Below are 15,294 nucleotides of genomic sequence, written 5' to 3'. Positions count from 1 at the left end.
AAAATAATTCATAGATATAGAGATTTAAATCTTTTATTGATATATTTAGTTTTAAAGCTGTCATGTTTTATTTATATATAGGTTTATAGCTGTCGTGTTTTATTTATATATATAGGTTTATAGCTGTCATGTTTTATTTATATATATATAGGTTTATAGCTGTCATGTTTTATTTATAAATATAGGTTTATAGCTGTCATGTTTTATTTATATATTTAGGTTTATAGCTGTCATGTTTATATATTTAGGTTTATAGCTGTCATGCTTTATCAATATATAGGTTTGTAGCTGTCATGTTTTATTTATAAATATAGGTTTATAGCTGTCATGTTTTATTTATATATTTAGGTTTATAGCTGTCATGTTTTATTTATATATTTAGTTTTATAGCTGTCATGTTTTATTTATATCTATTGGTTATAGCTGTCATGTTTTATTAATATAAAGGTTTGTAGCTGTCATGTTTTATTTATATATATAGGTTTATTTGCTGTCATGTTTTATTTATATATATAGGTTTATAGCTGTCATGTTTTATTTATATATAGGTTTAAAGCTGTCATGTTTTTATTAATTTATAGGTTCATAGCTGTCTTGTTTAAGTTATGTATTTAGGTTTATAGTTGTCATGTTTTATTTATATATTTAGGTTTAAAGCTGTCATGTTTTATTTATATATTTAGGTTTATAGCTGTCAGGTTTTATCTTTATATAGGTTTATAGCAGTCATGTTTTATTTATAAATAGGTTTATAGCTGTCATGCTTTATTTATATATAGGTTATAGCTGTCATGTTTTTTATTTATATATAGGTTTATTGTTGTCATGTTTTATTTGTTTATATTAGGTTTATAGCTGTCATGTTTTATTTATTTATAGGTTTATAGCTGTCATGTTTTATTTATATATATAGGTTTATAGCTGTCATGTTTTATTTATATATATATAGGTTTATAGCTGTCGTGTTTTATTTATTTATAGGTTTACAGCTGTCATGTTTTATTTATATATATATAGGTTTATAGCTGTCATGTTTTATTTATTTATAGGTATATAGGTTTATAGCTGTCGTGTTTTATTTATTTATAGGTTTACAGCTGTCATGTTTTATTTATATATATATAGGTTTATAGCTGTCATGTTTTATTTATATATATATAGGTTAAAGCTGTCATGTTTTATTTATTTATAGGTTTACAGCTGTCATGTTTTATGTATATATATAGGTTATAGCTGTCATGTTTTCAATTTCAATTTCAATTTCAATTTCAATTTGTTGGATTAGAATTTTCCTTTTCTTATTTTTTTTCTTGCGAAAGTAAACAAAGTGTCACCGAGGGATTGAGTTATGATGTATCAACTTTTCCACTCAAACTCATATCAGATAAATCATTTTGAACAAAAGATCAAGATTAGATGCAAAACAAGAATTTAAAGCTTAGTGATTAAAAATTATTCATTACATGTGGCTGGTTCGGATCCTCAAAGGTATTGAAGATTTAATCTGAAGTGCCTGTCCATTTAAAGGGACAGACCGGCTATGAAAGGTAGTTGAACTGAGTATGCAGTGTTGTGGGCAAATTTTTTAGGATTCATTTGAGACATATAACACTTTTTAAAGATTTGTAAATCCTGAGTTTGAGAGCAAAGTCGACGTTCAAAATCGTACTTTTGGGTGGATACTTTAGAATCCCTTTTTTTTAATTACTAAATAACGACGACGAAAAATAAAGTACAAATTATACAGTGATCTAATTAGATGGTGCGATTTTGAACTTCGATTTACAGATTTTTAAAAAGTTTAATATGTCTCAAATGAATCCTAAGAATTTGTCTACAAAACTGCATACTTAGTTCAACTACCTTACATAACCGGTCTGTCCTTTTAAAGCAGCGTATATCATGTTCGATTCAAATTTTTTTTTGAAAGATACTCTTAGAAGATGTTTTTTCTCACTCAAAGTACTGAACGTTTTGCTCTTTTTACTTTTTATTGTTGAAGATGCATCGTAAGATAAAATTAAAACAAAACTTTGAATGCATAGAGCTGAAACAATGTAAACACAAAAAGTATTTTCAATCATTAATTTTTGTTAAATAGAACTTTCGACTTAGTTTCAAGCAAGGTTTCATGATAAGGTTGGTTAATTTTCGATGCGCTCTAATGTATAAAAAATGTTGTCTCCTAAGATAGGTAGATTTTCAAGTCCATATCACTAAGATGCCACCAGCCCGATTCGTAATGGTTTCTCGTTTTCTTTCGTGAAAATTGATACTTTTTTATTTCTCTCTTTTGTGTTACTCAAATAAATGTCGAAATGGTACCGTTTCAAATTTATCAAGGGTAACCGGAAATGACGTCGAAGTCTTTTGAGATATGTTCTTTCATTTAACAGAAAAGTAATCTTTTATCTTATTATTTTCATGATTTGATATAATATCATCATTCCCAGTAAAAGTGGAAGATCAGACCTTGCCAAGTTATTCAGAATATATTTCCGGCCACTTAACTTTTTCTATAGGAGGGCTTTTACAGATTCTAGTTACTCTACTTGTCCGGCATTATAGTTTTCATAACCTAGACCTTTTTACAGTACAGTACAGTACAGTACAGTATTATAGTTTTCATAACCTAGACCTTTTTACAGTACAGTACAGTATTATAGTTTTCATAAACTAGACCTTTTTTTCTTTTCTTTTGGAACAAAAATGTATGATATTCGTGGATTTTCCTGACTGTCTTTGTGCATTTTTAAAAATCAAAAATATTTAGTAAGGGGATTTTTAAATCTCTGGTGTTTCACAAAGTTTGACCCGATTGATTGCTTGACGTTTTTTTATGCAAACAAACAAACATTACATTAAGCAAATATATACAAATATAATAATGTAGATGCGTAATCCTATTCCTACAGAGGAGAGGAGGACTTACTGTATTTGGACATCATTCAAGAAATTATCTGGTTCGAGGCATACATATGATGTCCTTAACTTAAGATTAAATGCTTAACTACGGCCACGGCCCCCTGGGTAGGACCGGACGCAAGCTCTAAAATAGGGTTTTAAAAATAATTTTGAATGAATTCCATACTCATGATATCATTTAAACAAATTTCTAAGATTTTAAAATTTTCAAAACTTTGAAGAACAATTCTTAATATTTTAGGATTTTAGACAAATTTAATATAGAAAGTACAATGTCCACTAAATCTGGAAAAATCTGTAAAATATTTATAAAGTGTTTGTAACATTATTTGATTTCGATGAAAATAAAATAAAGAACCTAGCGGGCTTATGNCCTCCCACCTGGCAAATGTTTCCAAATATCCCCTCCCACCTGGCAAATGTTTCCAAATATCCCCTCCCACCTGGCAAATGTTTCCAAATATCCCCTCCCACCTGGCAAATGTTTCCAAATATCCCCTCCCACCTGGCAAATGTTTCCAAATATCCCCTCCCACCTGGCAAATGTTTCCAAATATCCCCTCCCACCTGGCAAATGTTTCCAAATATCCCCTCCCACCTGGCAAATGTTTCCAAATATCCCCTCCCACCTGGCAAATGTTTCCAAATATCCCCTCCCACCTGGCAAATGTTTCCAAATATCCCCTCCCACCTGGCAAATGTTACATGCCCCCTGTGACAGAAGGAAGAAATGCCCCTGGAATTGTGAATTATTGGTTTGCTTCGCGCGAAATTTTCAAATATCCCCCCCCCACAACCCTGTAAAATGTTATATGCCGCCCCTGACACACCCTCTGTGAGTATGAAGAAACGACCCTGAAATTGTGAATTATGTAAATTGGTGTGTGTTCCTGCCAACTTATACTGAACATCCTAAAGTTCAAAGGAAATTGTTTAAATCCCGAAGAATAGAGGCACAAGAATAGACAAGAGTAGAACTAGGATAATGAAAGAAAGGGAATATATCCGAACCAATTTAAGAATCACAAAGACCCGTAGGTTTTATGGGATTAAGCTGGGGATTAGATAATGTCTGCCGGTATCTACAGGGTGTCCCTATAAACACGGGAATTAAGAGACGACTTTAATGTCGTCTTTAATTTCCAATAATTGATAAAGGTCATAAAGTGCATCAAAAAATGATTAAAAGTTCAATAACCTTTCCAAAATGTAGTCTACCATCTTTGAAATTGAATCTTTAACATTGACGAAGATATTAAACATTTGATGAGTTTTGTTGATTTTTAATAAACTGAAATCTTGCGCGTAAATCAAATCTAAAGGAGCTACGAGCTAACAAATATGTCACATAATTTTAACATTTTGTCAAGTTGTGTGTGATTTGTAAATCTTCGTTGAAATTAATGATTTCCGTTACAGATAATTTGTATCTAAAGAGTTTAATATTTTTATCTAAAGAGTTTTATATTTTTATCTAAAGAATTTTATATAAATATCTGAAGAGTTTAATATTTGTATCTAAAGAGTTTTATATTTGTATCTAAAGAGTTTTATATTTGTATCTAAAGAGTTATATATATGTATCGAAAGAGTTTTATATATATATCTAAAGAGTTTTATATATTAATTTAAAGAGTTTTAAATATGTATCTAAAGAGTTTTATATATGTATCTAAAGAGTTCTATATAAGAGTTCTAAATATGTATCGAAAGAGTTTTATATATATATCTAAAGAGTTTTATATATTAATTTAAAGAGTTTTAAATATGTATCTAAAGAGTTTTATATATGTATCTAAAGAGTTCTATATAAGAGTTCTAAATATGTATCGAAAGAGTTTTATATATATATCTAAAGAGTTTTATATATTAATTTAAAGAGTTTTAAATATGTATCTAAAGAGTTTTATATATGTATCTAAAGAGTTCTATATAAGAGTTCTAAATATGTATCGAAAGAGTTTTATATATATATCTAAAGAGTTTTATATATTAATTTAAAGAGTTTTAAATATGTATCTAAAGAGTTTTATATATGTATCTAAAGAGTTCTATATAAGAGTTCTAAATATGTATCGAAAGAGTTTTATATATATATCTAAAGAGTTTTATATATTAATTTAAAGAGTTTTAAATATGTATCTAAAGAGTTTTATATATGTATCTAAAGAGTTCTATATAAGAGTTCTAAATATGTATCGAAAGAGTTTTATATATATATCTAAAGAGTTTTATATATTAATTTAAAGAGTTTTAAATATGTATCTAAAGAGTTTTATATATGTATCTAAAGAGTTCTATATATATATCTAAAGAGTTTTATATTTGTATCTAAAGAGTTTTATATTTGTATCTAAAGAGTTATATATATGTATCTTAAGAGTTATATTTATATGTATCTAAAGAGTTATATATATGTATCTAAAGAGTTTTATATCTAAGAATTAACACATTTTATAGTTTTGATGTGTTCCGAAGTGTGGAAAGTTTATTATAAAAGTAATCTCAGAGAAAGTTTTTATCTAAAGGCTGAGAAAGAACAGCTGTGTTTGATGCTGTGTCAAATGTCCAATGTGCTAAAGCTTGACTGCAGTGCATCAGAAGAAAAACAATTTGCAAACACTTTTAAAAGATTTAAACTTTTTGATTAGTTTAGCTGCAGAATACTAACTGCATAGACTAAATTGAAATAAATAATCAAATAATTTTAAAACAAAAATTTGGTATACAACATTTATTGATATTCTTATTATTCGTGCAAGTAAAAAAGTGTGTTTAGGCTTTTTTTTAGCCTAGAAAACATAGTTATAATGTGTTAAAAAGTGCTTCTTTTTAGAACAAACACATAAATTGGTGGGTCGTCGATGAACGATTGTTCTCAAAATTGCCGTTTCAACCTTCAAAATTGGGTCAAATATTCGAAAATGTTGTTGCAACGATATAGAGATAACAAATCTGAGTTTATTGCAAGAACTCAGTTCTTTGGAAAATCAGAGTTTGTATTAAGTTTAATAATTTTATTTGAAAACAAACATTCTAATTTTGTGTATTTCAGATTTCTACAAAAAATGTTTTCTAAAATGTTGACAGATACTTTGGTACTCTTACTCTGTACTGCAGCTACTGCTGGGGAAAACGGTAAATTTCCTGGATTTAATCCTACATTTGCCCCTGGACCGGTGGTAGCCGTTCGGAATTTAATCCTATATATGCCCCTGGACCGGTGGTAGCCGTTCAGGATTTAATCCTACATATGGAAGGATTCACAATGGTACCCTTCCTTATAGTTACTCATCTAGGTGAAACAGTTCCGTCGCGTGATACGAACATTTCACTTGAAGATGTGTCATTGTAATTGTTAAGTCATGGCATCTTATCATTATCATAGTTTATTACAAAATCCATGAATTTCGTATATAACCATTGTGAAAACCTGTATCTATTCTAAACATAGGGATCAGAGATTTGAATTTCAATCCATCTATTTATGTAAAAATATTTTGAAAAGAATATCTTTGAATTCTGTTTTTTTTTATGGAAATGGGTATTTTTATCCAAATATTGTTTATCCTTCAAGGGTCTGTTCTCGTTACTTCAAGTAACCTTTCATTTAAAGAGGGGTTTAATTCCAGAGAACTTAATAAATATATATTTCAGAAGCCGTGAAATAATAAAAAACTGGCTTATCTTCAAGCGACCCATGTTCTCAAGCCTCAATTTAAACGTTTTTTTTTATCCTTGACAACTACGAAAAATGTTAAAACTAAGTGGCGAACAAAAATCTTTGTACATAGCTCTTGATTACAACTCAAAATGTTTATTTTCTATTTTTACCATTCAGAATTTTTTAGTTTTAATGTTTGAACTACATAAGAAGACGACATTATTATAGCTATACTTGAGTGTTTTTGATGTGTTACAAAGCAAATAGTTTTACTTAAAACTTATTAAACCACTAATTTAGTGAAACAGGTCTGTTTACACTTCACAATTGCTCTGTTTCGTGTTTTTGGACTATATAAGAATTAACTTGATTCTTTTTAAAGTTATCTGCACTGTGTATTAGACCGACAATTTTCAGTAGATTGAACACTATCGGGTTAAAATTGAGGCTCTAGCATTAACTTCTGGGTTGTAAGTTATTATTATTATCATTATTTGTTATAATTCAGACGATGTGGTTCATGTGGCTGGTTTGCTTGGCGGGTCAGCTAGGTTACCGTGTGATACCACACTACCCACCAAGGTAGTTCTAAGGAAGATTTTTCTAATCCCTATATCTTTGCAACCAAATTATGTAAACCTTTCAAACCAGAAATCATAGTTTTAAATCGGGTTGCAAAGATATAGGGATCAGAAAATCAATTCCAGACCTCGATATCATTTACGAAAACTTTTGAGTTCAATGGAATGAAATCTTTATTCAAAAAAGTAAAATTTGAATAAATCAAATAAATCGCAATATCTCCGCTGTAGCTTGTAAAATTTTGCAACACAACTTGTCTGCCAAAAAATTCCAAGTATTGCTATCAAGATTGCAATCAATTTCTTTTAGAAGTTTGTTGTTACTTTTTCTTGAAAAATGTGTTGGTTTTAATTGTATTAAAGAAAGTAAAAAAAAGATATAATTTGAGTTTAAGGTTTCATTCAAGAATTAAAACATCTTATTTTTGACCTAATAACAACTACACACATGATTCCCTCAAAATGCAAAATTCATTTAAAACGACCATGACGTGCATTCTATAATTCTGAGGATCATCTTTGAGCGATATATATGCCACAAATTCTGATGTTATTATTTATATGTTTTTGCAACCTTATGGGGTAGGTTTAAATAAATATAGATTTTAAATTAGCAAATTAGAAAAATAAAAAAATAGAAAATGTGAGTTTGTGGCAAAGACTCAATTATTTTCCGTTTGTTCGCAGGAGAACCCTGTTATTCTTGTAATATGGTTGAAGGAGCCTGCACCGAACCCAATATATACGTAAGTTTTTAATCAGTTTTATAATATTCAAAATACTAGGATGTAATTCAAAACAAAACCGACAAAAAAGTTAACGGATTTTATAAGAAAATGTCCTGAATTTTCATAATTCAATGGAAATCGAATTCTGTTGGTGGCTAATTTTTGAAATTTTTCTCATCAACAAACCTTCCCTGGGGTCATGTGAGGTCCCACACAAAATTCAGGCCTGATCGGTTCAGCCGTTTTGTCGTTTATTGGATACAACCATACAAACAAAGTATGTATATGCTATAAGTGTTACGAGATATATATCATTGAACATTATTAGTATTCATCCTTTCTTACAAAGAATAAGACTGTAAAGACGACCTAAAACTCTTCAAATTTGACGATTCCGAGGTTGAATTAAGTCTTTTGCTTTGAACCTAATCTTTTTCTGGCTTTTTCAATGATTAGACAAAAAAAAACAGTTAAGAGTTGCATGGAATCATAAGTATAAGGAAGCAGACAGTACAAATTCTGTACAATTGTCGCTGAAATCTCATCCTTAGGTAGCCCGAGATGGAATTTAAAGAATTTGAGCCGCGGTTTAAATCCGCCAAAACCCGGTTAAAATTCAGCGCCGACTTAAATCTTGAAACATTTGATACAATTTTAACCAACAATATTTAAACCGCGGCTTAAATTTAAACCGCCGCTCAAATTCTTTAAATTCGGCCACCGGTATGTTATTATCTTTCGTCTCATTTTGTCATTGTTCTCTTTTCTAGTTCGTATTCACAATGTTCTTGATTTTTTTATTTACACCTTTTGCTATTTTGGGGTAATTCATAAGTAAGTAAAGACAACCTTAAACATTCCCAGAAAGGTGGTTTATAGTGCATGGATACTACACAATTCTTTAGCAATTTTAAATTCAAGACAATACTTTTAAAAAAGTACTGGGTTAAAAATCAATTTCATTTAAAAAATACTTTAAAAATATGTAAACACAAATTTAGTTTGCATGAAAATTTTCTTTCCGTGAGAAAACATTAAATAAAAAATACTTTCTCCTCCTATTGGAGATTTCTAAGGATTACTTTGAGTGCTGTAAAAATATTGAGAACCCTATATATATCAACTGAACCAACATTGATTCATGGAGTTTTTAGTTTTTCATGGAGAAAAGAAAAAATGGAGTGAAATTCTCATACAGTATGGTAACAGAAAACTAATGATAACAAATAACAAAGGGTTCAAGAATAACCATAGAGGAAGGACTAATTGGAGTATAATATATCAAAGGTCTTACAAATTTTATGGAGTATTGATAAATGGAGTAACAAATATAAAAGGATTCACAGTTTTCACGCAAAGGTAAACTTTTATGAACTGCTGGCATAATTACAAGAGTGAACCACAAAATAAATTGGTTGAATGTGCGATTTAGAAGGGTGGCCTTTACCCATCTGCTCAAAAAGAGAATTCTCTCAATTGAAGAAACTTGGGGGATTCATACAAGAGAGAGATTTTAGGGCGCTTTGACCCCATCTTCTATTTTGTGGATTTTGTAATATTTTTCGTGGATTTTCATAACTTGGCAAAACTCAAAAAGTTTGGAGACACATTTTGGAATTCTAAGCATCCATAAACCTTTTCTGGGTTCATGTGAGGTCCCACAAAAAATTTGTGCCCGATCGGTTCAGCCGTTTTGACGTTTATTGGATACAATCTAACAAACAGACACCCAGAAAAGCAAAATATATATACAGATTAAGCAATGAAAGGTATCTCATTCTCATGGAGGTAGTTTGAAATCATAAAACCACTTTTTTTAAGAAAAAAAAATGTAAAATTGTTACGACTCATCCTCTTAAGAATCTAAAAATCTCATCATAATTTAAGAAATGAGTTTTCATATTTTTACATGTGAGTAAATGCTAATCGATATAAAAGTGTTAATAAAATACATGAATACAGTTTCAATCTCGGGGGCAGAGCCTTTTATAATTGTAAGTTTTCCTTTATTTCTGTTATTGAAATATGCACAGAAATCATACAGAGTGTCCCAATAAACACGGGAATTAAGAGATGGCTTAAATATCGTCTTTGATTTCTAATAATTGATACATGACATGAAATGAGTTTTCATATTTTTATTTCCGGCCATGTGATTAAATGCTAATCAATAAAAAAGTGAAGGAAGGTAGTCAGTGAATATTATTCTAAACTAATTAGTTTTCTGACTCTGTCTTTCGTGTTAAAAAGTATTTTTCAGGTAAAAAATTTTTAACCAAAATTCCATGGACAATTTATTCTCTGCACATCATAAAACTAAATATTTTAAGTATTTTCTTCTTGATTTATGCAGGATTCCATTTTATTCTTTTTTATTTCGACCGCAGTCATAAATCTTTCCACCACGGGCGATGTGACGCAGTTCTTAGCAAAATTTCGATCCGATCGGATCAGCTGTTTTGATCTTTTTTGGCAGCGGATTAAGCAAAGAAACATACAATCCAAGTAGAGCTGTATATATATATATATATGTAAAAATAACATTTAGAGAAATTAATTAGATGCTGTTAGGATTAACGTTATTTGTTGGATATATTAAGGCTTAGACTCCGGGAAACATGTTTTTTTTTATAAATACATACATTTACAATAAAATAATGAAAAGAAAAATATTATTTCTTGTCTGTTTCCAATCATCCATAAACTTATTCATTTGATGGATCCCCGTTGAAGCAAACAAATAGTTTTCTTTATCAGCTAATGGTTTACAATAGGCACCACCTTAAACAAGGAGGGGGGTATTTCTAAATTACATTCGGTTATAAAGCTGTGAACGCCGGTAACACCGATGTAATTGTAGGCCTATTGCCTAATTACACATTTTGTCGAAAAGAACGTGATGGAAGTTAATAATCGATTTAAAAACATTGTGTCCAGTAGAACTTAATGGTTTATAAATATTTGTCCAATAGAACGTGATGGAAATTAATGATCTATTTAAAACGTTAAAAATATTTTTTCCAATATTACTTGATGGAAATTGAAAATCTATTTAAAACGTTAAAAAAACATTGCGTCCGATAAAACGTAATCGCCAAGTTGGTTTTCTATTTAAAACGTTTAGAAACATAGTCTTCTGAGTTCTGACGTATTTTTTATGAAATCTGTAAACGAAGCATATTCATTTGTATCACTCCTTGCATTTCTTACGTGGATAGTTTTCTCTCAACTTTTTCTATTTTTAGGTATGATTTAAGAACTGATGGGAGAGGGAATCATTGGTACGACAGTTTCAATCTCGGGGGTAGAGCCTTTTATAATGGTAATTTTTTCATTTATTTCTGTTATTCAAATATGCAAACTATGAGTTCTTTTAGATAAAATATTCAAAGTTTTAAATATCAAAGATTCAAACCATCAGGTTTTAAAGAAGTTGGGTTTAGAAATTTTGAGTTTGTGTCAAAAACTCAATTTCTTTCCTAATATTTCCGTCAATTTAGAAGGTGAAAAAATTGTAGAACACATTTTGGAAATCCCAAGACTACTAATTTTCGATGTTGAATGTTTTAACTGTGATACTACAAGCTTATGTTATCTAAACAATTCGCTTACAAGTCGTCATTTGATTCCCATGTTTATTTGGACACCCAGTATCTAAGCTAGCTAGCTAAGGATTTTGTTCAAAGAAAGTTACCATTATTATTTTCGGTCAATTTTTTTTTTACAAAACATAATTTATACAAGAAAAACTGTTTTAAGTTGAACAAATGTTTATTTCTCCGTTTCAGGCTGTAAAACCACCATGTTATCCATATGTTTTGCATTCTTAACCCTATTCCTGCTGGGGAAGGGGGTGGTGGGGGGGGGATTAAGGTTGTTGAAATTTTCTGACTTTCCTCAATACTCATAGCCCTCCTTTTAGGAATAAAACCGGGCTTTTTACTAACTGCCTGAGTCCTCAGACACACTGTCTAAATGACTCCTTTTTCCTGTAGCAAACAAAATTTTTGTTTTGACCCACTTTTAGTTTTCAGATTTTGATAATTTTTGGAAAGCCTACGAATTAAGAAAACGGATTTCACAAGTTTTGCAAAGAAATTGTTGCTAATTATTTGCATACAACCAGTCAAAAGTAATTTGCACTTTGCACTACCAGGTTATTTCAAATTTTGCTAAAAAAATGCAATACAATTTTTGCTATTTTTTTTTTGCATATTTTAAAAGTAGAGCTGAAGAGCTTTCCAATGATGTATCAAATGTCAAATTTGGACATCAAAAATGGGATTTAGAGAGGGGGGGTCAAATTGATTCCCCCCCCCCAGCGTATCCTGTTTTTCTAGTACCCCAGCAGGAATAGGGTTAAAATCTATAAATTAGAGAAAGATTTTTTTAAGTTTAAATATAAACTGAACAAGAACACACAATCTTTATGATTTAATGCAATTAAATAACATGTCGTCCTTTGTCCATATTTAAGCTTTTAAAGTGACAAGCATGAACACTAAATTAAGTTTTTATGGGGGGGGGGGNTACAGGGGGGGTCAACTTGACCCCCCCCCCAGCAGGAATAGGGTTAAAAGCTTTTACTGAATTTGAAAACTGATTATTTTCATTTGTGTTTTTACATGAACTACATTTGTCGCCGCGAAAAAAATGCGAAATTTCAAGATTTTTTTTTCCGTTTTCGCAAAATTGTTCGCGTGCATTTAATCGCAAAGATTAACTTTGCAAAAGAAAAGAAAACAATACTGAATTTTGTAAAAAAAATATGCGACAATTTTGCGAAAAATCAGATTAATTTGTTTCGCGAAAAAGCAAAATTTTCGCAAGAAAAAATGCAAGATTTCTTTTTTTAATGCGCAAAAGATTAAAGCTAAATTTAGCGAATGGAATATGAAATTTTAGCAAAGATTTTTTTCGCGATAAATGCGAAATGATTTCCCCAATTCGCTGGAAATCGTAAGCTGGAGTCAGTCACTTTGATCATGAGGGATATAATAAGCTTTACCCAGAACAAGAAGACAACATTTAATCAATCTTATTTGTATTTGATGTTGTTACAAAACAAAATTTGTAATGTAATCTTTAAAATAATCTCCTTTAGTTAGATGGATTGTATCTAAAATCATAACATAACGCTGAAAATAGCAATTAAATAAAACTCTACAATGTATTGTATTCATACATAAAAGAAGAATCTGTTTTTGCAATTTCATTTTTAGTTCAACATTTAATTTTCTTTATGAAAACACGTTAAGACATTTAATTCTATTTTGAAAAGTTTATCTCTTTTTTTAAATTTTCATTTGAATCTTCATTTTCTCCTTTTTTCTTACCCTTTTTCCTTCTTCCCTTATTTATAATTCAAACCCAAGTTTCTCTTCTAAATCAACTGAATGGGAATAAATAAATCGTGTTAAACAAATACATTCCATATTCTATGTACAAACATAACTTTTTAGAAATACATTTAAGTTTTTAGAGTTATTAAGAGGCTAAAGTTGTTTTTCGAACCACATTGTTTATTAACGTCTTTAATGTTTTGGCCAGAATGTTCTATACGAGTCAAGATTCTGCAAAATGTAAGCTTAATTTCAAGTAACACTCCATGCAAAGATGTCAATGCCAGTTCTACAACGGTACCCTTAAAACGTGGTATGATTAGTTCTTAATTTTTAAATTTTAAAATTAAGAAAAATATATTAAAATTATCAGATTGTAACACTGTTCAAAATAAATTATCAGATTGTAACACTTTTCAAAATAAATTATCAGATTGTAACACTGTTCAAAATAAATTATCAGATTGTAACACTTTTCAAAATAAATTATCAGATTGTAACACTTTTCAAAATAAATTATCAGATTGTAACACTTTTCAAAATAAATTATCAGATTGTAACACTTTTCAAAATAAATTATCAGATTGTAACACTTTTCAAAATAAATTATCAGATTGTAACACTTTTCAAAATAAATTATCAGATTGTAACACTTTTCAAAATAAATTATCAGATTGTAACACTTTTCAAAATAAATTATCAGATTGTAACACTTTTCAAAATAAATTATCAGATTGTAACACTTTTCAAAATAAATTATCAGATTGTAACACTTTTCAAAATAAATTATCAGATTGTAACACTTTTCAAAATAAATTATCAGATTGTAACACTTTTCAAAATAAATTATCAGATTGTAACACTTTTCAAAATAAATTATCAGATTGTAACACTTTTCAAAATAAATTATCAGATTGTAACACTTTTCAAAATAAATTATCAGATTGTAACACTTTTCAAAATAAATTATCAGATTGTAACACTTTNGAGTTCTTTGCAGGTTTCATGTGTTTGTTGTCTATTCTGAACCAATAGAAATAGTATGGCGGTAACATCTATCTTTCTATCTATCTCATTATCCAATCAGAGTTATGAATCCTTCAATCAGAAAATGGAAATATATAGTTCGACTGAAACTATAGTGCTCATGTATCTTGTATCTTGTGCAGTCCCATGGGCGGATACAGGGGGAAGGGCGGCAGGAGAATAGCTTCTCAATAGCACTTATAAGGGAAAGGAAACCCAATGCAAAACAGAAAAAATGTCTATCTTAAAAAGCATGTTCGCCTGCGGCGCGTCTTTTGGTTTCTAAATCTGGATTTTTTGTTCTGAAATAAATATCTAGCACCCCCTCACTTAAATCCCGTATCCGACCCTGTGAAGACCTGCGGATTAATTTGATATCCCGTATAGTAGTCAGAAATTTTACCTAAACAGGAAAACACTACTTGAGGAATCAAGTAGAAGATTATCTATTTAATTTACTGTCCTGTTTTAGGCGTATATAATCTTGCACAGCTTCTTTAAAGTCAGCCCACGCGATACTTTAAATTAACCGGAGTTTTCAGTCAAGCATTTATCTTCAAATTTTAAAGTGCCAACATATTGCATATCAAGATCAAGTATTCTAGATTAACGGTGCTCGTGTCTCCACGTAATAGTCACGATCTTAACAATTGTTAAATAGTTTTTTTCCTTTAATCGATGTCTATTTTGGGAAATGCAAAAAGTTAAATACCAGTTTATACAAAAATACTGCAGTTTTCAGTAAAATCCAATATTTAATCATTGTTCATTGTTTTATTTTTACTTTTAATCTCCTGTTTTGTGAAATGAAAGCTTTAACTGTATTTAATCAAAATCGTAACTACTCCGTTCATGGGCGAATTCAGGAATTGAAAAGGGGGGGGGGGGGGGGTCAATATCTTGTACAGTCCCTTTAAAAAGAAATAAAATTTCCTCGGTGTTTGTATTTTGATGGAGAAAATATTGTCTTTACTTGATGTCCATTATCCGTGTTCTTTTACTTTATACTTTCTGAAAACAAAAAAAAA

The 15,294-nt window shown here is 29.7% G+C and overlaps 1 protein-coding gene across 1 annotated transcript in view; it reads left to right on the top strand.

Moving 5' to 3' along the window:
* Positions 1-5,750: 5,750 nt before the first annotated feature.
* LOC111698354 (titin) overlaps positions 5,751-15,294 on the top strand; it is a 34,591-nt gene continuing 25,047 nt past the window's right edge. Inside the window, exons 1-4 of the mRNA XM_023468668.1 lie at positions 5,751-6,063; positions 7,098-7,171; positions 7,858-7,916; positions 11,144-11,220. Coding sequence (XP_023324436.1) covers positions 5,790-6,063; positions 7,098-7,171; positions 7,858-7,916; positions 11,144-11,220 — 484 coding nt within the window. The 5' untranslated portion in view covers positions 5,751-5,789. The remainder of the gene's footprint in view (positions 6,064-7,097; positions 7,172-7,857; positions 7,917-11,143; positions 11,221-15,294) is intronic.

The sequence above is a fragment of the Eurytemora carolleeae genome, unplaced genomic scaffold (genome assembly GCF_000591075.1).
Source record: "Eurytemora carolleeae unplaced genomic scaffold, Eaff_2.0 scaffold295, whole genome shotgun sequence".
Classification (NCBI taxonomy): Eukaryota; Metazoa; Arthropoda; class Copepoda; order Calanoida; family Temoridae; genus Eurytemora; species Eurytemora carolleeae.
Note: the sequence above shows the minus strand (reverse complement) of the source record. Positions and strands in the feature narration are given on the sequence as shown.